The sequence below is a fragment of the Chiloscyllium plagiosum genome, unplaced genomic scaffold, assembly GCF_037043375.1.
Source record: "Chiloscyllium plagiosum isolate Xiang-an unplaced genomic scaffold, Cpla_swu_hap1 HiC_scaffold_15, whole genome shotgun sequence".
NCBI classification, from domain to species: domain Eukaryota; kingdom Metazoa; phylum Chordata; class Chondrichthyes; order Orectolobiformes; family Hemiscylliidae; genus Chiloscyllium; species Chiloscyllium plagiosum.
The window spans coordinates 26254409-26277999 of record NW_028270153.1 but is presented as its reverse complement, the minus strand read 5'-3'; the positions used below and the strand labels follow the sequence as shown (position 1 = coordinate 26277999).

The 23591-nt window shown below is 41.3% G+C and overlaps 1 protein-coding gene across 7 annotated transcripts in view; it reads left to right on the top strand.

Annotated features, from left to right (window-relative positions):
• Positions 1-23591, top strand: part of LOC122560188 (uncharacterized) — a 345202-nt gene that overhangs the window by 221139 nt on the left and 100472 nt on the right. For all 7 annotated transcript variants that reach the window (XM_087994826.1, XM_043710580.2, XM_087994829.1 and 4 more), the window contains exons 2-3: positions 1336-1496; positions 6576-6779. In XM_087994826.1, coding sequence (XP_087850952.1) covers positions 1350-1496; positions 6576-6779 — 351 coding nt within the window. In that variant the 5' untranslated portion in view covers positions 1336-1349. The remainder of the gene's footprint in view (positions 1-1335; positions 1497-6575; positions 6780-23591) is intronic.

Here is a 23591-nt window from a genome sequence, read left to right as displayed (position 1 = left end):
TACCAAAAAAACGCTGAAATAGCCTTCATAAAGTTGACATTTTGGGCTTATAACACAGACCTTTTTATTGTGTCTGTGTGCGAAAATAAGTAATTATGCAGACCACGTAACTGTGTGCATTATCCATATCTTGCCTTGTAATGGAAGAACCTAATACATTACTCTATATTAAAGTGAGCAAGAAAATCAAATTTTGAAGGCACAAAGTTGGTTGGGGATTCAGTAGCATGATCCCTTGAGAAAGGTTTAAAATTTTTTGATTTAAAACTTTGCATTTTTAACATTTTAAGCACTTTTAATTTGTACAAATTAAAAGCTTTTCCCTCTGCTTTTCATGTAATTAATTTCCCCTTTCATTGTTAGCCATAGCAAGATTGATTACCATCCATTGACACCACATTTATTGTCATTCATTCCCCAGTCCAAAAAAATTACCAAATACAGTGCTTCAAACTTTAATTTGCAAGCACGTGACCAACCAAGGTATAGCAATTCGTTGGTTTCTTGTTTCAGTGAAATTGATGCTGACTTGAATGAATTCCAGATGTGCTCTTGTTTTTTTATTCCTGAAGTGTGGATTCTAATCAGATTCCGTACATGTAACACAAAACAATTTTCATATACGGTACATTCAAATGAAACTGATTACTATTTGTAAATCAGTTTGAAAACCCAGAGTACTGAGGTATACTGTATTGAATACAATGTGTATTAATTGCTGACATTGAAGTGAATTTAACATTAGAGAGGGCGCAACCTACTAATTTCCTTTTTGGAGAAAGTGATACTTTTATTTGCTGTGCCATTGCTTTTTGTCTTGCTGACATAGTCGGTGATAAGTAATTTATTATGGCAAATTCTAATGTTAGGAAGTGTTTATAAAATCATGAGGGGCATAGATAAGGTGAACTTTGGGAGTTCAAAACTGGGGGGGGCATAATTTTAGGGTGAGAAGAGAGTGTTCTTAAAAAAATGCCAGAAGGGGGAACATTTTTGCACAGCGATTGGTTTGAATATGGAAGGAACTGAGGGAGGAAGTGGTGGATGCAGATACAGTTACAATATCTAAAAGACATTTGAATAAGTTCATGAATAGGAAAGGTCGGGAGGGATATATGCCAAATGCAGGGATGTGGGACTAGTTTACTTTGGGAACATGGTCGGCAGGGACTAGTGGGACCGGAGGATCTGTTTCCATGCTGTATGACTCTGCTGACAGTATCTAAGATGAATTGTCCCGCTCTGTTCTCGAAGTATTTGTTTGCCTTGATTCCTTCTGAAGCTTTTGAAATTGGCTTTTGTTTTATACTTAGCATCCAATTTTCTCTCTTTCAGAATAATTTGCAACAATGGCTACAGAATCCGGCACGGATTCTGAATTGACGAATGTTCAGCAGGATTCCCCACCACAGGAACAGCAACCTGTCATACAACAAGAGTTGGCAGCCAATAAAGAACATAAGCCAGCAGACACCAACACTAACCAGCAGGATCAGGTGATGGCAGGCACCACTTCAAATTTTTTTTATTTACATTTTGGCTCTTGCATATCTCCAGGTGACATCTTTTAATTTCAGATATGTATAAATGGGCTGGATGACAGACTGCCAAGGTGGTTTCTTTCAGTGCAATTAAAGTGCATTTGAAGTTGTGGTGTAAGTTTTATGAGGGATGGTTGGTGCGTAAGAATCCGTTTTCACAGTAGAAGTGAAAGTGCTAGAGATCCAAAGAAAACGAAGAATAAGTCAAAGCGATATAAACTATCTGAATGCAATATATTTATAAATACACTGTAATGGAGAAATCAATGAGATTAAAGATGGATGAGTTTCTAGGACTCCGCGGTTTCTTCCCCAGGGAAATAAAAGAACTAAGTGAGAAAATTGTTGAATCTGTTAATCATTGGTCTTCCAAAACTCTAGATTCAGGAATTGTCCCCCTTGAGGTGCAAAATTGCTAGTAATAGGTCATTTTTTGATAAGCTAAAAAGAGAGCAACCTGGAGCCCACAACCTATTTTAAAGGCAAAATAACAGAGGTACTGGACAAAATTCAGTTACTCAGAAACCAGCATGAATTTGTAAAGGTTTAAACATGACTTTACCTTTGGTTTTTTTCAGGATGTAACAAGCATTTTAGTTAAGTGAATCTATGATGCTATTCATACAATTGCTGCCAGGTACTTGTCAAGGCTCTGCTGAACGTACACATGCAAAAATGAAAGTGTATGGGACAGAAAACAACTTATTTGCTCAAATAGGAAAATCTCTCGATTTATACTGAGCAGAAGAGAATGTGTTTTGTCTGGTGGAGACAGTAAATTGAACTAAATGATGTCCATGTAAATTGTTATTTTACTCTGAACAATGTTTAGCATTCTGGAATGTGGGAAGGGTGGCGGTCAAAGGGTAGGTGTGGGGAGGAACCATAAGATCGGGGCAGGGGAGGTCTATGTAATTGAGGAATTGACCAGGATCTCAGAGAGATCAAGCCATTCAGAATACTAAAAGGAGAGGGGACTGATGTTTGGTGGTATTATGCTGGAGATGCTGGACATGACTGGATTGAATGCAGACACTGAATAATGAAAAGCCTACAGTGGCCCTGGGATGGCAGGGAAAGGCGTGAATGCAGAATATCAAATAGAACTGGCACAGTTGAAGCCTCGTCAATTTTGGGAAGGGTTTTGGTGCAAGATTGTAAGCTAAGGAGAAGGAGTGACATTAGGCTTAAGAAATCATTTACGTGCTTTGACCCATGGATTAATGATGATGCACATTGACATTGAATATGCCTGGTGTTGTTCCCCAAGGATCTATTTTGAGGTTTTCATCAGACTTAGAAAAAGCTTAATGACGGAACAGAGAGCTAAGCTAGATGATACAATAAATAGTGGAGGTGGGAACCAAACATTGCATGGGAATATTGATAGAGTAAACAAATGAATAAAGATTGTGGCAGTTGAAGTTCATTACAAGAAAGCACGTTGGGTTATCCACTTTAAACTGAAGAAGGATAGATTTTATAGAAAGATGGCTACCTTTTTAAATGGTGAGATGCTAGGAACAGTAGATGAGCAGACTAACTTATGGACTCAAGGCCAGAATTCACTACAAGCTAGAGATCAGGTTTAAAAAAAAATCTTGTGAAATATTGACCTTTATACAAAGACTAGAATATAAAAGGCTAGGATTTGTGTTACAGCAGTACATTGCCTTGAGTAGACCTCATCTAGTGTATTTCACTCAGTTCTGGGTTCTGCACCTTAAGGTTAAATTGAAATGTTGGACAAATCACACAGGGATGAGAGACTCGACATAAAACAGCAGACGTAAGGCCACACATCAAACAAAATCAGGAATTTTGTGAAGATTACCCTTGTGATTTTATTTCATTATTATGAAAGACAATTACCTCATGTAACTAAATGAAGTATTGCTGTGTCCCCATTTAAGACAGCAATTACTACATGATTGGGACAAAGAACAAAGAAGAACGAAGAAAGTTTACAGCCCAGGAACAGGTCCTTTGGCCCTACAAGACTGTGCCAATCCAAATCCACTGTCTAAACATATCGCCCACTTCCGAAGGATCTGTATCTGTCTGCTCCCACCTACTTGTGCATCTGTCCAGATGCACCTTAAATGAATCTACTGTGCTTGCCTCTACTACCTCTGTTGGCAACACCACCCTCTGTGTAAAGTACTTTTCGCATGTATCCCCCTTAAACTTTTCTCCTCTCACCTTGAATGCGTGACCTCTCGTTATTGAATCCTTCACCCTGGGGAAAAGCTTATCTCTATCCACCCTGTCAGTACCCTTCATGATCTTGTAAATCAAGTCTCTTCTTCCCCCCCATCTTTTTTCTAATGAAAACAATCCTAACCTACTCAACCTCTGACTTCGTAGCTAGCACCTTCCATACCAGGCAACATCCTCATAAACCTTCTCTGCACCCTGTCCAAAGCGTCCACATCCTTTTTTATAAAGTGGTGACCAGAACTGTACACAGTATTCTAAATGCAGCCGACCCAAAGTCTTGTACAATTTTAACATGACCTGCCGCTCTTATACTTAATACCCCGTCCGATGAAGACAGGCATACTATATGTCGCCTTGATCACTCTATCTACCTGTGCAGCCATCTTCAGGGTACGATGGACCTGAATTCCCAGATCATTCTGCTCATCAACTTTTCCCAAGGCTGTTCCGTTTACAATCTAGTTAGCTCGAGAATTTGACCTCCCAAAATGCATCACCTCATTTGACCAGATTGAGTGCCATCTGCCACTTTTCTGCCCAACTCCAGTCTATCTATATTCTCCTGTGTTCTTTGACAGTCCCCTATGCTTTCTGCTACTCCACCAATCTTTGTGTCATCTGCAAACTTACTGATCAGACCACCAATGCCCTCTTCCAGATCATTTATGTATATCATAAACAGTGGCCCCAGCACTGGCCCCTGTGGAACACCGCTGGTCACCTTTCTCCATTTTTGAGAAACTCCCTTCAACTACTACAGTCTCCTGTTGCTCAACCAGTTCTTTATCCACCTAGCTCGAACACCCTGCACACTTTCTCCATTAGTTTACCATGGTGAACTTTATCAAATGCCTACTAAAGTCCATGTATATGACATCTACAGCCCTTCCTTCATCTTTCAACTTGGTCACTTCCTCAAAGAACTCTAATTTGGTAAGGCACGAGATTCCCCAGCACAAAACCATGTTGCTTCTCACTAATAAGCCCATTTGTTTCCAAACGTAAATAGATTCTATCCTTCAGTACCTTCTCCAGCAACTTTCTCACTACTGACGACAGGCTCACTGGTCTAAAGTTACCTGGAGTATCCCTACTACCCTTGGACAGGGGACAACATTAGCATCCCTCCAGTCCTCTGGCACTTTACCTGTGTTTAAGGATGCTACGAAAATATCTGTCAGGACCCCAGCTATTTCCTCTCTCGCCTCCCTCAGCAACCTGGGATAGATCTCATCTGGTCTTGGGGATTTGTCAACCTTAATATCCTTTAGCCTACCCAACACATCCTCCCTACTTATGTCAATGTGATCCAGAGTAAACAAACTTCTATCTTCTAATCTCAACATTCATCATGTCCCTCCCTTCAATGAACACTGATGCAAAGTAATCATTGATAATTTCACCCATTTTCTCAGGTTTGACACGCACCCTTCCTTCCTTTATCCTTTAGTGGACCAACCCTTTTCCTGGTTACCCCCCTGTTTTGTTTTATAGGCCTCATTGATCAGTTTTGGAGTAATTGTTGAAAACAGTTAGCCAGCCAACAGTTAGCCAACAGAACTGCTTTATTTGTGAATCATAATTCATGGAGGCTCTGGGAACAAGCAGGGATGTATCTTTCATGGAAGTTATAATAATGATTCTCTTGTAGTGCTGGATTTTTAAAACACATTTGACCCATTTAGTTATACTGAAAAATTTATCATTGCAGCCTTGTGGCATTGGTAACAAGTTGTTTAACCATAAGCTATTTCACAACTATTTGCTGTCTGTATTTATTAATTAAACATACCTTAAGATATTTAGCTCAATTTCTTTAATTTAAAGCTCAAACTGAATTTTAAATAGAAATGAGAGCGGGTTTAAATATGTCAAAAATTGACACAAAGAGCGATCCTGTTCAACCACTGTTGAGGTCATGACCATTTCCATCTGGAAGGATACCGTCATCTGCAAGTTTTCCCCCCAAGCTACGCATCATCCTGACTTGGAAATTTATCGCTGTTCCTTCACTGTCGCTAGGTCAACATTCTGGAATTCCCTCCCTAACGATGTGTATCAACCGACAGCCCATGGACTCCAGTAGTTCAAGAAGGCAGCTGAGCACCATCTTTTCAAGGGCAGCTAGGTACAGACAATAAATGCTGACCCAGCCAACAAGGCCCATGCCCAATGAATGAATTTCTAAAAATGACTTCTAGTTATGGAGGCTACAGCACAGAAACCAACCCTTTGATCCAACTCATCAGACCAGATATCCTAAATTAATCTAGCCCTATTTACCAGCACTTGGCCCAAACCCTTCCTACGCATATACCTATCCAGATGTCTTTTAAATGTAATTCTAACAGCCTCCACCACTTCCTCTGACAGTTCATACCATACATGTATCGCCCTCTGCGTGACTTCGCCTAATCAATAAAATTGAGTTCAAAAATCGAAACATTTATGCTATTTTTTTCCTGCAATACCATGAAAAATAATTATTTTGCCAGACATCATCATGTGACAATTTACATAAGGTTCTAAATTTGTAATGGCATGGTAATAGTGAATTTGTTGATTTGTTTGGAATAAGATCTTATTTCAGACCAGCCAAAGAATTCTAAAAATATTGCTCAGTAAATTTTATGTAACATCTTTGACCCAGATTCTCTAGAAAAGTATGCAACTTAAAATTTAAACGTATTTTAAAAATAAGTTTGGCCATTTTGTTCTGCAAAACAGACCTGTGCACAAGTGAAAAGTAGGAAATTGGAGTCTTAATGTATTTAATTTATAGTCAGTTAAAATCATTTTTCCTCCCCCCAACAGAATGCTGAAAAAGATAAAAAAGCAGAAAACATTCCAAAAGTAGTTGAAGAGCTGGATGCTGGAGAAACAGATGATGACAAAACGTCTGAAAGGACAACACCTGGCAAAACCCCCAAATCTCCATTAAAAGGATCCAAGAAACCAAAGACCATGCCATGCAAGGTGGCCCTTCTGGATGGCACAGATTTTGAGTGTGAAGTGGAGGTAAGGGGCACTGTACCATGTTAAGGATTTTTTATTTTGAATGGGCTAACAGCCTCCATTGAAATAGCGAACCAAAGAATTTTGCATGAATATGCCATAGACTGGCATTATGCAAGCAGACTGCATAAATTTCAAACCTCAATGGTTGATTCAACAAGTACACAGTCACAAATTTCCGTCTGTGTGGTTTAGTTTAGCCTTTGTTTCTTTTAACCTTTGTTTCATTATAACAAAAAGTTTTTCAAAAACAGATTCTCAATGGCAAGAAGGTTCCAAGCCCTATCTCATACTGGACGTTGGGTCCCATTTTTAGTAGAGCTATGTAATATGTAGCTTCTTGATGTCGATTTTCAGTTTCAGGCTACTGGCAACAATCCTAATGTAGATCATGGAGTCATAGCGATGTACAACATGGAAACATACTCTTCGGTCCAACTCGTCCATGCTGACCAGATATCCTAAATTAATCTAGTCCTATTTGCCAGCCTTTGGCTCATATCCCTCTAAACCCTTCCTATTCATATACCCATCCAGATGCCTTTTTAAAGGTTGTAACTGTACCAGCCTCCACCCCTTCCTGTGGCAGCTCATTCCATACATGCACCACCCTCTGCATGAAAACGTTGCCTTACATCCTTTTTCAGTTTTTCTGCTCTCGCCCTAAACCTGTGCCCTCTCGTTCTCCTGGGAGAGTGGGGTGGTGGGGAAGGAGAACAACCAGGGAGGGAGTGTGATTTGATTTTACTTGATTTACTTATTGTCATGTGTATCTTGAAAATACCGTGAAAAATGTTGAATAGTTTCAACTCTCTCTGGGACCATCTTAAAACACAGAAAAATAAACCAAAACATGGAAATAAAGGGAGAAGAAATGAAGTAATAGTGTCCAGCTTTACAGTCTTTCTTGTTAACTGTTCCATCATGGGCCTGGTGGCCATGCACGAGTCCACTCTTGGGCATCATCTTGCCTGCACTGATGCCCTCACTGTTCAGAGTCCTTGCTGGATCTCGCCAATGCAGATGCTGCCGAGTAACACATCGGCCCAAATTCGACTCTGCCGCTGATATGAGTCTGCTTTGGGCCTAGCTTGCTGTTGCTGATGCTGCCTGGTCTGGTACTGGGCCCAAACCCATCTCCGCCATCACTTCCATGAATCTACGCTGGGCGTAGACACCGCGGGGATTGAGAGGAAGGGTAGAAGCAATCAGTAGTAGCAGGTGTTGTAAAAGGGTGGAAGGATCTGATAAGAATAATGCTGGTAGTGGATTAGCAGCATGCAACGGGATGATATCAAATGTACTTGACTGTTGAGGGGGTAATGTTGGGAATATCTTCGGGTCTCAGCACAGAGGCCTCTCTCATTGTACTAACGTAACTTGGATCTAATTGCTGACATGCGTTAATCTACATTACGTTTAAGACAGGAGCCTATATATTAGGCAATCAGGTAGTTTTGCTCGAAGATGCTAAACAAAGCAACACACTTTCTGAGCTCTACTAGTAAAGAGGGTGGCAGCAGAAAATCTGCCCAATGGATCTTGCACTGCAATGAGCAATGGTGAGGATTCACGAGGGGCTGAGCACAAATGGATAGCTATCTTCAATACTACAGTTAAACTGAGAGGATCATTCTAGTATCTCCAGACCCTGAAATTGTATTAACCTGCAATACCTTGCCAATGTATTGTGCTGTGCTGCACTGTGCAGAGAATTCTAAATGGTCAACTTCAGCTATGATTTAGAATCAGCTGCAATCACTGCTGGTCTGAATTATAACAATGGTTACTTTGTCTTTTAAAGTATATTTGTGATACTGATTCACTGCATAAGTTGAACTGTCTGTACATCTCATTACTTTGTCTCTGTATGTTGGTGGAGAAAGTGAGGACTGCAGATGCTGGAGATCAGAGCTGAAAATGTGTTGCTGGAAAAGTTCAGCAGGTCAGGCAGCATGAAAGGAACAGGAGAATCGACGTTTCGGGAATCATTCCTGAAGAAGAGCTCATGCCTGAAACGTCGATTCTCCTGCTCCTTGGATGCTGCCTGACCTGCGCTTTTCCAGCAACACATTTTCAGTTCTGTATGTTGATGGTAAAGTCTGGTCACTTTTGGGAGACAATTACATTGCAGAGGCATAAACTTCTGAAAAAATATTTTTGGAAAAGTGCATTTCAGTTTATAAAACTGAAGGACATTTTAGGGAGAGTCTAGAAAGGCCTACCTCAAAGGCAAGTGTCGCAGAAACCCACAACCGACACATTCCCGACCCAGCCACTTACCATCCTAACTTGGAAATATATTACTGGCTGAAGTTTGTGGGATTGCCTCCCTAATGGCAATGTGGGTCTACCTACTGCACATGCAATTGAAGAAAGGAGCTCAGTACCCACCTTCTCAAGGGCAGCTAGGACGAGCAATAAATGCTGGCCAGCCAACAGCACCCATATCCAATGAGTGAATGAAAAAAATGGGAGGCTCCGTATTTATAAACAAAGTCCCTAGTTGTAGATTCCCTGTGAGAAAAAAACATCCCCATAGCATTTATTCTGCCAAGCCCATTCAGAATCTTATTTTCAATAAGATCACCTCTCATTGTTTTAAACTCCAGTAAGTGTAGATCCAACTGGCACAACCATTCCCTTATCCCAAGAATCAGCCAAGTGAATCTTCCCAAGCTGCTTAATGCAAGTACTCGGGAAGGTGACCAAAACTGTACACAATACTTCAGTGCACTGAACGTTTATAACAAGACTTCTCTACTTTCATTTTCTTCCCCTTCAAATAAAGGCCATTCAACTTCTTAATACTTACAGTACCTACACACAAACCTCTTTTCAGTTCATCTGCAAGGATATCCAGATGTCTCTCTTCAGCAGCATCTCACCTACCCTATAAATGCCTTCGAATCTTTCAGGAGAGCATTGGGCAGAATGTAATGTTGCTCATGCCATTTGAAAACTGAGGCAGTGGACCGGTTAGTGGAGGTCCAACTCTGTGATCAGTGTAATGTAGAAGCTGACCTTTTTTTGTTAGTGTGAGTTATAGAAAGGGCTGACCAGATTCAGTTATTGAAGTCTCGAAGATTGTTGGAAGACTTGGCAAATTTTCTGGTGAGACTCTGGTAAGCTATGGAGGCAAATCGTTCAAAAACGATTACAGAAATCGTCAAATTCAGATGTTGAGGAGGATAAAGGAGAAAGCACATCAGACATAATGTAAATAGTATGTGACTTTGATTAGTTTTTATTCTGTAGCAGTGACAATGACCTGAGTGAAAAGACTCAAATGTCGAGGCTGGAATTTAAGTGTGCTGCCCCACTCCCACTCCCAGGATGGGATGGCATGTAGTGTGTGGGTGTCAGATTCAGTACCATGTCAATGGCACATGCCTATTGGCTACTCGATGCCACCTGCCACCCCCTTCTGGGGTTTTCATGGTTGAATGACCACTTCTTTAACAGACTTCCTACTACTGCTGGGATTTTAACTGGTGGATTGTTGGCCAAGCTAATAAGGATAAAGCCTCCTGAGAATTATAGGAGCCCTACAGTGTGGAAGCAGGCCATTTGGCCCATCGAGCTCCCACCACCCCTCCAAAGAGAATCTCACCCAGACCCACTCCCTCCCTGTCCATGTAACCCTGCATTCCCCATGGCTGACCCACCTAGTTTGCACATCCCTGGATGCGATATGGGTAATTTAGCATGGCTAATCCACTTAACCTGCACATCTTTGGACTGTAGGAGGAAACCAGAGCATCTGGAGGAAACCCATGCAAACCCAGTGAGAATGGGCAACTCCCAAGTTTGCACCGAGATGGAATCAAACCAGGTCCTTGGTGCTGTGATGCAGCTATGCTAACCACTGATCCACCATGCCACCCCAAGTGGGTCCCTAATGCAAACAGGAAGCCCCTAACCTTCCACCCTGATGAACCCAGTCTCTTCCCTCACCAAAAAAACTCTCTAATCTTAAACTTAGTCCTCAACTTAAAGGTTTGGACTCGATTGGAATCTCTGCTGTGCATCTGCCTGCAGTGGGCACTGCTTCTGATGTCACTGCTGGGACAAAAGAGCTATCGACAGTTCCCCAAAAACTGGACTTTTCCTTTAAATATGGGGAAGGGGAAACTCTATCTTGAGACAATTGAAAGTCCAGTGGGTGGTAACAGTTGCAGGGCAAGTGGGCCAAATGGAGGCAGGCAACTTTCGTGATAGAGAGTGGGGACCATAAAATTCAGCGTGGATTTGGTGGGAAATAACGTGTTCAAGAACTTGAAGGGAAAGGAAGATTCTTGGTGACCTCGTTCTCAGAAAAAAATCCTCTATCTCTCTTATTGGGAGCGGTCAGAGAGTAGTCCCTCATGTTTGTCTCTGCAAACCAGCAATATTGTATAGCTCTCAAAGATACGTGAACAGAAGATAAACGTCTTTTTACATTTCAGCCAAGAGGAAAGAGGAGTACATTACTTTTGAGCTTCTGGCAGGTTCATATCACTTTTTATTGTGACACTGCAATATCAATTTTAGATATACTTTGAGGTCAGAATACTTTCTGTTAACTCTGACTGATTTACAAGTTGGAACTGACAGAATTTCAGATATATTTTGGGTTGTATCTGAAAACAGTATATCATGAAATGTTTTTTTTGTACCATATAGTACTTGAGTAGTTAATTCATGACATCAGCTGTGGCATAGTATGAGGAATTGGTTTTGAATCGATTTAAGTCACAAAGTTTGAAAAGTGGAACCTAGTTGACTTATATTGCATTATTATTAATCTTTTAGTGCACATCATTATCTGAATGGATGTTTCCAAAACCGTTCCTGAGAACAGGCTCATGCGTCATGCAATGATGTCTGACAAAATATTTTTCCTTTTCCTCATGTAGTTATGTGCAGTAAAATATTGATTTCCATTTGGAAAGTGTAATATAGAAAGATCCAGGGCAGGAAATGATTTAAAGAGTGCAGTCCTTGCCAATTAAAGTTACTTGCGTGTTACTGGCTGATGCAGTGAGTTAGCAGATTTAGAAAAAAGCTTCGAACGCTGGCATAGATTCATTTATTTTGTCTACCGACTGAGAATTCAACTCAAAATGTACTCCAGGTCATCTTCGTAGACCTGTAGGATAAATCCTCTCTGAAATGGCACTCATTGACAATTTTGAAAATATTTAGGACATGCTGTACAATGAAAAAACTGTATTAAAGTAGGAAGTGCCGTTCTGAGCTTGGGGTTGTTATGTATCTGCTGTCGAGCGGACAACCTTACTTATGGATGCTTGAGGCTAAAGCTTCCTGTTTGAAATTGAAGAAAAATGTTCTGTTTTGCAGTATGAATGTCCCTAATCTTACAAACATTTAGCAAAAGAAAACATTAATAATAGAACTAGAATTTCAAGGTCTAGCTAAAACAAGCACCTGAATGATTGACCTCAAATTTTGGCCGGTTTTATTTTAAGAGGAAACCATGCTGCGAGCAACTTTTGCAGGAACAATGCTTTTTTTTCCACTGGGAATAAAGTAAATAGGACATTAATGCTTTTTCTGCAGAGACTAAAGTAGCTTCTGGGTTAAAAGATTCCATTTAATCTGGTAAGTGCTTTTGACAACAGGACGATGGAGTCCCGAGTTTTGCTATTGGAGATCTGAGGAGGACAAGTTTTAGATGAAAGGCTGTGATGCAAAGTAAGCAAGGCTAAAAGCAATGCAGACAAGAAATGAATGCTAACTAAATGAATTGCTCCCTGGTAGTGAATTTCTATGCCACTTGCAATATGTATCATTTAAAATGTTTACATCAAATCGAGTAGCTAACTCTCACTTCACCCTGAAGGGAAAAAAGGATCAATTTTGCCAGTATTGATTAGACTTTGAGTCAGCCACAAATATATACAGCAAAGTGACTTTCGAGTTGACTTCTGGTACCACTTTTACCAATGTGAATCCAATAATGGCAGAGCATTGGCATGCTTTTTGAAGGCCTTGCTGTCTGCTGTTATGATTTATAATCAGGAGTCACTTCTGCCCTCTGATGACAGAAAGCCTTTCCATCAGCATTTTTTCCTTGTTGCTTTTCTTTATTTAAAATAGGCATGGTCAGCATTATCCTGTTCAGTAAAAAGAAAAGAAAGGGCTGGAAATCCCAGCAGGTTAAGCAGCATCCATGGAGAGAGAATCAGCTAATGTTTTGAGTCTAGATGATGCTTCATCAGAGCTGAAGTGTCCTTTTCAGTCACTCCTCCTTCTTTTTCTCTCCCTGCTCTGCTGTTGACCTTTCCTTGCCTCCCATCCTTGTTGATAACCATTGTCCTGTAAGCCTGTCTTTGCACATGGAATGAACAGGAGAAAGTGAGGTCTGCAGATGCTGGAGATCAAAGTTGAAACTTTATTGCTGGAACAGCACAGCAGGTCAGGCAGCATCCAGGGAACAGGAGATTCGACGTTTCGGGCACAGGCCGAAGGGCCTGTGCCCGAAACTTCGAATCTCCTGTTCCCTGGATGCTGCCTGACCTGCTGTGCTGTTCCAGCAATAAAGTTTCAACATGGAATGAACACTCTAGAAATGTAAGTTGATTTGTGTATATATTGCTGGTTTAATTCAGACAGACATTCTCAGATAAGAGAAAAAATTTTCTTTGTGCTAATGAGGCTATGTGGTGCTGAAAATGCAGAATTAATATCTTGTATATGCTCCATCACCATCTGCAGTGCAGGAGTTCCACATTCTCTGCTCTAGACAGTGTGGGGCCTCCAGTTTTTTATTTCTTTTTAATTAATTTTGAATATTCAATAATGTTTCCAACAGGTTGTGTGCCTTTGCATGCTCTGTTACTGTTGTCGCCTTGACCTACCAAGTCCTTGTTTAGATTGATAAATATTAGCAGCATCATCACGAAAAAATGCCCATCAATGTCTCTCATATGTCCATTAGGACTGAAGGATGGGAAGGAGTAGAGTCTGTGCTTGAAATGCTGAAGCATAGTCATGTACTGGATCAGTTTTTAAACTAAAAATCATTCATGGAATGTAGGGGTTACTGACTGGGACAGTATTTATTACCCTCTCATCCCCCAGCTCGCTACCACCTTCTCAAGGGCAACTGGGGGTGGCCTGCAACACCCACATTCCATGAACGATTAAAGAACAATACTGATCTAATGTCTGACTCTGCTTCAGCATTCGAACGGAGGATGATATTGAAATTATAGTTTAACTATTCAGCTGGTGTTGCATCGTTTCTGTCTATTTTAACAAGGAATATGTTGTACAGAGTTTCCATTTGAACTGATGTTTCTACTGAGACACAGCTGAATAAAATTTTGCCTGTGGAGTTTGTATTCACATCATTTTATAGCAGAGCTGAAACCACCCTGGATTTGTTCCAGAGTACACAAAGGAAACTGAAATGGTTTCTATTAAAGTTGAAAATGTTGGTGGAGATTTTCCACTTGCCACCCAGGCATAGAGCACCATTCCAGATTGGCCACCCTTGTAGAACAACTTGATTTTTGTTCCCTTTGATTTCCATAAAAATTAAACTCCGGAGTTGCTATAATTGATGGTTAATTAGCAAGGCTAGTTTTACACGAGGGTGGTAAGATTTATGTCCAGACTGTTCTATTTTTTTTTGTTTTAAATAGATGCTGCTTGGAAAAGATCATGCTGCGCTGTTGTTACTGTTTCTTTCTCAACCAGTAGGAAGGGGTATGTGGGCAATGATTTTTTTTCTTTCTCTCCCTATGGCTGTCAGTAATGTACCCCTCCCAAACTTTTGCCCAATTGAAAAGAGTAGATGAATTTGGTGCTGGTGCTACCAGTATTCCACTACCTATTTCTGAACAAGTAGTGCGCTTTCCAAGTGAGCCTTGATCATTTTGGAATCAGTGATCATTGCAGCAATAGAACTGGAGTCAGTGCTCCAACAATCCTCAATGGGAGTAGGGAGGAAGCTGATTTTCCTTGATTTACCCTGAGCAGCTCACTCATTTCCAATGTTCTCTGAGGAAGCATGAGGGCATAGGACAGCAGCAGCCCTTTAACATTGCTGACTGGTTATTAAATCTATCTACTCGGCCTTTTATCACCCATGCTCGCAGTGAGTGTAGGATCACCCAGCCACACCCCCATCCGATGGTATAGGACCAAATTACTGCAGAGGCTGGAATCTACTGAAAACAAAAAATGCTGGAGATCACAGCGGGTCGGGCAGCATTTGTGAACAGAGCACGCTAACACTTCGATGACTTCATAACAAGAGCCCCCATGAAAATCGGCAGCAGCAAACAGACAAGTTGTTGTGTTTCGTGGGGAGGCAGTGCGTAGTAGTCAGGAGAATGGATGCAAAGGTAAACGAGTGGCTTTCAGTGATCACTCCCCCATTCTCCATCAGTGTCCTGAATTGTTCCAAGATTGGGGCAAATTAAGAGGCTCCCCTCTCCTCCCCTTCCCAAAACTTGATGGGCAGGCAGGGTGACTGGCTATCTTGGTTTGGCAGGTGGTGGATTGAGGCTTTCAAATATTTGTTAATTGACCACTAAAGACTTAACTGGCAGGTGAGGAAGGTTGTACATGGACCTTCCTGCCCAGAGCCTGATTGCTGAGGTGGCAGGAAGAAGGTGGGCAGATGTTTCCCTGGTGCAAACCTATTGCATTGTTTGCCCTTTAGCGCCACCTGCCCTGTCCCATTCTGTCTTCCCCCAACCTGTTTCACTATCCCTGTGCCATCACTTGCTGAGCCGCCCCTCTTCCCAAAGCCCTTACCCTCTCTCACTCCTTCATTCCATTGTTTAACGGCTCCAACAGGATGCTGGCATTGTACGTTTCTGAGACAAATCTATTCCAGCAGTTTTTTTTGGTGCTGTTCTCTCATTGCTGCTGTCTCAGTGCTCAGCGATACTCCCCCTCCATTTTTTGTTTTGGTGCATGGATTTCTGTTGCTTGCTTGCTTTCCTTCCAATTCTGGGTAGTTTCTCTTTCTCCCTATTGATAAGGTCACAGGCTATGGCTATTGGCAGAGAGTGGCAAGAAGGTGAGTGCTGAGACACTTGCATTTGGGAACCCTTAGAGGCCAGAAAAGTTCTCATTCCTGCAAGTCTGCTAATAGACATACAAGGGAGAAGCGCCAGTTATAGACAGCTGCAGCAGAGGTACTTCAGTCTGGGAATGACTGCACAAATGTTTATTCTGAACAGATAATTGCTCTTCTCATACTGAACAACACTGTCTTCAGTGAATGAATTTCCCTTGATGTGAAACAAGTTAACAAATTACTTATTCCCCTTGGCTAATTTTGTCAGCAACACATCAGTCTCTTCTTTGGACAATTGTAAGGAGGAATTAAACCTCAATTAAAAAACATTCTGATACGTGACAGCTTCCCATGTTGCACTTGCTTATTACAAGGAAGCTGGTGGAAGTATTCCCCTTCTGTCACTTGTTTGAATCAGCAGACAGAAGGCTAACAGCAGCAACTGACATGTGAACATTTAATTATCTGGTAACCTTCATGGCTATTAGCAGCATTATCCCCTGTAGTACCCTCTTTCTGGCAGGCTGGACCTGAGGAGAAATTATAACCTTGGCAATCTCCCTTGTGAATTGCGGATGAAGACTGCATGGAAGTTTCTGCATCCTCACCATTCTGATAACTTGGTTTCTGGGATCAGGCCAAAAGGGTGTCAGATGCCTGAGGTGCACTGGCACTGCGCTTTGCTTCCTCCACATGAACTCCTGTCGCTCCAAATGTGGAACTGTCCTGGGTATGCCCAATGGATTTCCCACACTAGGCACAGTGGTGCCTGCTTAATGAAGCAACTGCCAATACATCTGTGTGAGAGATGAAAACAAAATGATGCGATGAAACAGCCAATCGTGTTTAAGAAGCAAATTTTTCAAAAGCCAGGACCGTAAATCCCAGAAGTTCCTGCTGAAGCAGTGGCTAATTGCTTTCAGCTTTTGATCAGTTTTATATACGATTGACTAAGCATTGAGGAGACTCGGGCAATTTCTAGAGAAGGCCTCCAGAGATTGGAAATGATCATGTACAGCAGCAAGGACGCAAGAATCTTCAAATGGTCACTGTGTGGATTCACCATGGTAGTAGTTAAGAAATTTGATTGTAGTAATAGCTTGGAAGATCAGGGCTAAAAAGGTCCAGAGTCTAAACTTTTAAAAATATTTGTTGACTATATCTTATTTGGAGGACAATGGCTTTTCTTTTTAGGGGATGGATACAATTATCATAGGTAGGCATTTAGTTTTTTACAGGCATGTATATGTGAACTCCTCAATGTTTTTTTTTTGTATACAATCCCTACAGAGTGGAAACAGGCCATTTGGCCCAACAAGCTCTCACAGACTCTCTGAAGAGTAACCCACCCAGACCCATTCCCCTACCCTATTTCTCTAGATTTACCCCTGACATGTGCACCTACCCTACACATCCCTGAACACTATGGGCAGTTTAGTACTGTCAATTCACCTAACCTGCACATCTTTGGATTGTGGGAGGAAAGTGGAGCACCTGGAGGAAACCCACGCAGAGACTGGGAGAATGTGCAAACTCCCCACAGACTGTCACCTGAGGCTAGAATCGAACTCCGATCCCTGCTGCTGAGAGGATGCAGTTCTAACCACTGAGCCACCGCGCTGCCCAGAGTAACCATTGTGCATAACTCTTCCCAGGAAGTGAGGTATCCTCCCACTGATCATGTAAGTCAGGGCTAGAGAGCTTCACTAGCTGCGCTATCAATGTAAACACTAGAATCGCAATTTGAGGCGTTTTAGGACTAACATCATTGTCAAATGTGTAAAGGGGAATGTTAAAAAGATTTTGAAGAGTAAAGGAAAATGGAATGCATCAAAACAAAGTGTTTGAAATAGAATCAATTATTATTTTAATGAGAAAGTAAATGTGAAGTAGAAAAGATTCAGAAAAAGAACAAGATAATGGGACTTGAGCACTTGATCCATTATCTAGAACCATAGAATGCTTCCAATGTGAAAGCAGGCCATTTGGCCCATGTCCACACCATCCCTCTGAAGGGCATCTCACCTAAACCCACTCTCCCACCCTGTCCCTGTAACTCTGCATTTCTCATGACTAACCCACCTAACTTACACATCTATAACGTGGGAGGAAACTGGAGAGCAGCTGGAGATAACCTACACAGATATGGGGAGAATGTGCAAACTCCACACACAGTTGCCTGAAGCTGGAATGGGTCCCTGACGCTGGGAGGCAACAGGGTTCTAATCACTTACTGTGCCCTCCTTATAGCAAGTTATGATGGCTAATATACAAATTTGCTGATCTTAGGTTATTATGATAATGTTTCTCTAAGTGTCTGGTAGTTTATGCAATCTTAAGGCCTCTGTCCTTTGGAGACATTGCATGCGTAAATCGGAATGCTATTTTGTTAATTATGAAGGTGCACTACTTAACGGTGTTGAGATGAGTTTGTTTAAAGTGTCGGGATTATGAAATGAAGTGGGTTTGAAAAAAAATCTCTTCTCAACTGGTGGGTAACTGTAGCCATTTGCTTGACACTAGTGAATACTCAAACATTCTATGTTACACAGAACATAAAACATTTCAACATTCACAATGACTGTTTTATTAGCTAGTGTGTGAGCAAATGAAGTATTTGAATTACAAAGGCTCCTGTTTTGAAATAGAAAATCTTCCACAGGTACTCTGAAATTGACTAAAATGAATCATATGAACAAAGCACTGGATGTTCTCTGGTTTTGAGTGATTTATAATGTGCTTTAAATGACTTTCATTGTATTTCCTTTCATTAATGTGAATACAGAAACAAACTACCATTGGTAAAATGTTAGCTGTGCAGATAGGTATTTTTTTGCATTACCTTCAAAGTGCTAGTAATATTAATCAGATATAAATCATTATTTTCACAAGAGACTTGTGATTTACAAGGTGTTCAAATGTTGTACTTTTCCCTTTTGACATCTGAACTTGAATAGAAAAAGGGTAGATAGGACATTATTTTCTCTCCCTATTGACTTTGTAGTGACCTGTCCCCTCTCTTCAGTCCTAGAAATAACTTGTTTCTGTTTATTCTAAAAGGAGGAGCAAAATTATGCACACTGAAAAGACATTTATTTCAATTTTAGCATTATTACAGTTCACAATATGTGTATGTGGGGCTGAGCCACACAATTACAATGGTCTTTCTAAGCTGGACAAGTCTTTGGAATTCTTGTTCTCTAAAGTCAGGAATGTTTTTGAGGAAAGTGAGGACTGTAGATGCTGGAGATCAGAGTCAAGGTGCTGGAAAAGCATCTGAGAAGCAGGAGAATCGACGTTTTGGGCATAGCCTTTCATCAGGAAGGGCTTACTCCTCACGAAGGGCTTATGCCCAAAAATTCGATTCTCCTGCTCTTCGGATGCTGCCTGACTTGCTGTGCTTTTCCAACACCATGCAGTCTCGACTCTGATCTCCAGCATCTGCAGTCTTCACTTCCTCCTAATTGATTTCGACCCTACTGTAAAGCCTCTTCTAAGGATGCCTACTTTGAAGAAGTTCTCCTTGTCTCTTTACATTCCTGAAACGTCAATTCTCCTGCTCCTAGGAATATTTTTAAGTCAGAGACAGACCCTTGACAAGCAAGGGGACGAAAAGTTAACAGCCGTGACCAGGAAAGGGGAGTAATCTGATCAGCCACAATCTTATTGAATGGCAAAGCAAGCCTGGGGAGTTGAGTGACCAATTCTTTGCTGACTCCTGTTACTGTGCTTGTATCTTCTACTTCCATTAGAACTCATTTAGAACTCATCAAAAGCTCTGCAACCAGTCAAACAGTAGCTAGTTGGGGGTCTAATTTTAATTCTGGATTGAGAATTGCTTAGCGGACAGGAAACAGAAATAAATAAGTTGCTTTTGACATGGAAGATGCTGCCAATGGAGTACCAGGAGTGTCGGTATTTGGGTTCCAGGATTCAAACTCCATGGCAACAATTTGGGTAAGGAAGTTAAGGATAGTAATTCCAAGCTTGCCGATGACACAAAACTAGGGGCTGAGTGTGTTGACGAAGATGTAAAGAAGTTTTAGTGCAATTTAGATAATTAGTGTGAGTGGGCAATGCCATGTAGATGCAGTATAACGTAGCTAAGTATTGTTTTGTCTCCTACGGTCAAAGAGTGGCAGCATGTTGTTTAATGATTTGGATGATGTTGATGAACAAAGGGATCTGAATGGCCTAGTCACTGAAAACCAGCATGTATGTGTGCAGCAAGCAGTTGGGAAGGCAAATAGCATGTTACTGTTTGTTGCAAGAGGGTTTGGGTAAGTCTTACCATAGCTGTAAAGGTTCTTGGTGATACCTCACCTGGAGTACAGCATAAACTTCTGATCTCTTTACTTAAGAAAGGATGTGCTTGACATAGAGTGGTTAGGGTGACTACACTTGCGTTTATTACAGATTAGAATAATGAGAGGGTCTCATTGAAACATAAAAAATCCTGGTAGAGCTGCATGCAGTGATTGTTTTCCCTACCCGGGGAGTTCAGAAGGGGTCCAGGTCTCAGGAATACATAGTGGGCCATTTAAGACTGAGATGGGAGCAATTTCTTCATAGGGTGGCCTTCTCCTGCTTCTGTTATTTATGTTTCCAACCCACGATCCTCACTCAAGCTGTCGTATTTGCCTACCGCCTCTGTTTAAAAATCTGTTGTCCAGCAACGCATCAAATTAAAACGTTTGTTGTTGTGTTCAAATCCCTCCATGGTTCAGCACCTGCCCATCTCTGCAACATGTTTTAACAATACATGCCATCAGAAACAAAAACAGAAATTGCTGGGAAAACTCAGCAGGTCTGGGAGCACCTGTGGAGAGAAAGCAGATGTTTCAGGTACAGTGAACCTTGCCCTAAATTCTGGAATTTCATCCCCCAAACCCCTTCTTACTCTAAGTTAGTCCTTAAGACTTACGATTTTAACCAGTTTGAGTTTTTTTTTGCTCCCTCTCATTTTTCACCACGTTGCTGGGTTCATTAACTGACCCAAACCAGTTCTCCCAATGTCACCCGCACTGATACTTACAACAAAAATATTTTAAAAATCAACATGACAAGGCAGTGTAAACAAAAGAACTTTGAGATAAGGAATACTATTTGATTAGTAAGCCACATATTGGGAATGTTACTGTCTCTTTAAGCAGAAATTAAATGAGTAGCATCTGACTGTTACAGTCCCAAATCTCATTTTACTCTAGCAGTTTATTTTAATTTAGTTAAATGTTACTCTGTATCTGCTGAAGCTTGGAGTTGAAAATTCAGCATCAATACAGCATTTTGGATTTGGCATTACCTGTGCATCAGACCAAAGTACCCTATCCAGAATAAGCTTGAGGCCAAAAATATACAGTAATATATTCTCTTTAACTATTATTAAATAGTTGTTTTACTGGATTATAATCTCGCTTCGACATGTCCTGTTGCACCGCAGTCAAGTGAGACTTTGATTTGGTGCAGTTTGCTCTCCATTATGAGAAATTCACTGCTTCGATACAGTTATAAATTTGAAACTTGCTTGGTGGGTTGGGGCAGGAGTATCCATTGCCTCAGATTGGTGTAAATCCGATACAGAGAAAGGAAAGTGGGTGGGTCTTTGAAGCTAATAATGCCCTTGTCTTCAACTGCATGACACCCTCTCCCTGCAACTCCATCACGGGGGAAGTGAAAGAAATCCATTTGCCTTATTGGATATCCTGAAAGACAAGGCTTGATAGAGTCTTTAGGAACTGGAAGCTTCTGGCCTCTAAAATGGCTGACAATGGACAGCACGATGGCTCAGTGGTCAGCACTGCTGCCTCACAGCACCAGGGACCCGGGTTCAATTCCAGCCTCTGGCAACTGTCTGTGTGGAGTTTGCACATTCTCCCCATGTCTGTGTGGGTTTCCGCTGGTGCTCCAGTTTCCTCCCACAATCCAAAGGTGTGCAGGTTAGGTGAGTTGGCTATGCTAAATTGCCAATAGTTTTCAGGGATGTGTAGGTTAGATTCATTAGTCTGGGATAAATGTAGAGTAATAGGGTAGGGGAATGGGCCTGGGTGGGTTAATCTTCGGAGGGCTGGTGTGGACTTGTTGGGCCGAAGGACCTGTTTTCACGCTGTAGGGATTCTATGAAATGGGACTCCACTGTGGAGGTCTGTGATAGGAAGAGTAGCTCATCAGGCAACTCTTTAGCTAATTGGCTGGCAATCCTGTATTTTCTCTCTGGGTGAGGGCGGCAAGTCAGTCACCACTGAACACTCCATCCCCAAATTACCTGCAAGTCAGTAAACCATTATTCCTCAGTCTCCATAGTGGGGCTTGTACCCTGAAAACATTCTGACATAAGGAAAGGTTACTTTCCAATGGATAATGGCTGACACTTCAGTTACAGCTTTACTCTTCATTTAATATTTCAAATTTAGAGATTCATGGCTTCAAAATAGTTTATTTCAAGAATTATGCAATTTTTTTCTTTTGAAAATTTTGCCTTGCAATTCAGTTAATCTGTGCAATTTATCATCTTAGTCACTTGGAAACTTGTGGCTAATTGTACTTAAATCTGGTGCAAAGTGGATGTAGCAGTCTGAAAGCACATTATTACAGTACTTTGATTCCCTGTGAAGAGGAGTCATCTGCGTTTTTTCAAGCAGTAAGTCCTTTTGCTATGCAGAATGGGGTTCTTGTAATGTACACTAGTTCTTGATTGTTCTTTTGGAATCAAATTTGTTTCATCTGGTCACCTGACTGAAGACAAGATGGCTCACAATGTCCCCCACCCCCTTGAGCTTGATCTTTTGTCCTGGTCAGCTTGATCTGTGACAACTCAATATTACACTGAGTCTTGAGTAACCATTATCCACCAACAGTTGACCAGGGCTCCAGTAATGAAGTTCAGTTCTCAAAATGGTCTGTTGGTGTAATTGGACAACTGGTAACTCACTGGTTAGACATTGGGTAGTTAAAATCTAGCCTAATGAAGAACTTTTGTCTTTTGATTAAATAGTCTTCATTCTTTTCTAGTTAAAGGTGACTTATCACCTAATTTATAGGCTGTTGTGATAATAAAGTACTTTTAGCATTATTGGAATATAAAGGCAAAGTTGCCATAGTCTCCGAGGACCATAGGACTGCTCGTTAATGAGAGACGGATGGCTGGCAGTGGTTTAAACTAAGTTCACTGTGCCTTAGGCGACGGGAGAGGTTGAGATGGAGTATCCTTCACAGTAACCTCAGCCAGTGTGGGAATTGAATCCATGATGTTAGCATCACTCTGCATTGCAAACTAGCCATCCAAACAAAGGCGGAGAAAGTGAGGACTGCAGGTGCTGGAGATCAGAGTTGAGAGTGTGGTGCTGGAAAAGCACAGCAGGTCAGCCAGCATCCGAGGAGCAGGCGAATCCAGTTTCCTGATAGACTCTTGGACAAAACGTCGATTCTCCTGCTTCTCTGATGCTGCCTGACCTGCTGTGCTTTTCCAGCACCACGCCCTTGAATCCAAACAAAGCTGCTAACCAATCCCCATATTAGGATATAATGAATGCGTTCATGTGATTTTTCTCTGCCATTTTAGTGGAAGCTGTAGGCTATTTAGGGAACTAGTTTTTTAACATTACAAACAAAACTTATCATGACTGCAGTATAGATATATCCACTAATATCATGGTGATTTATTGCAAGCCTCTTATATTTTAAGACTACTAAACATACAGAAACATTGATGCTTACTCCTCTTCTTTCCAGCCTGTCTCAATGCTGTAAACTAAATTGGCAACCATATATTAATATCC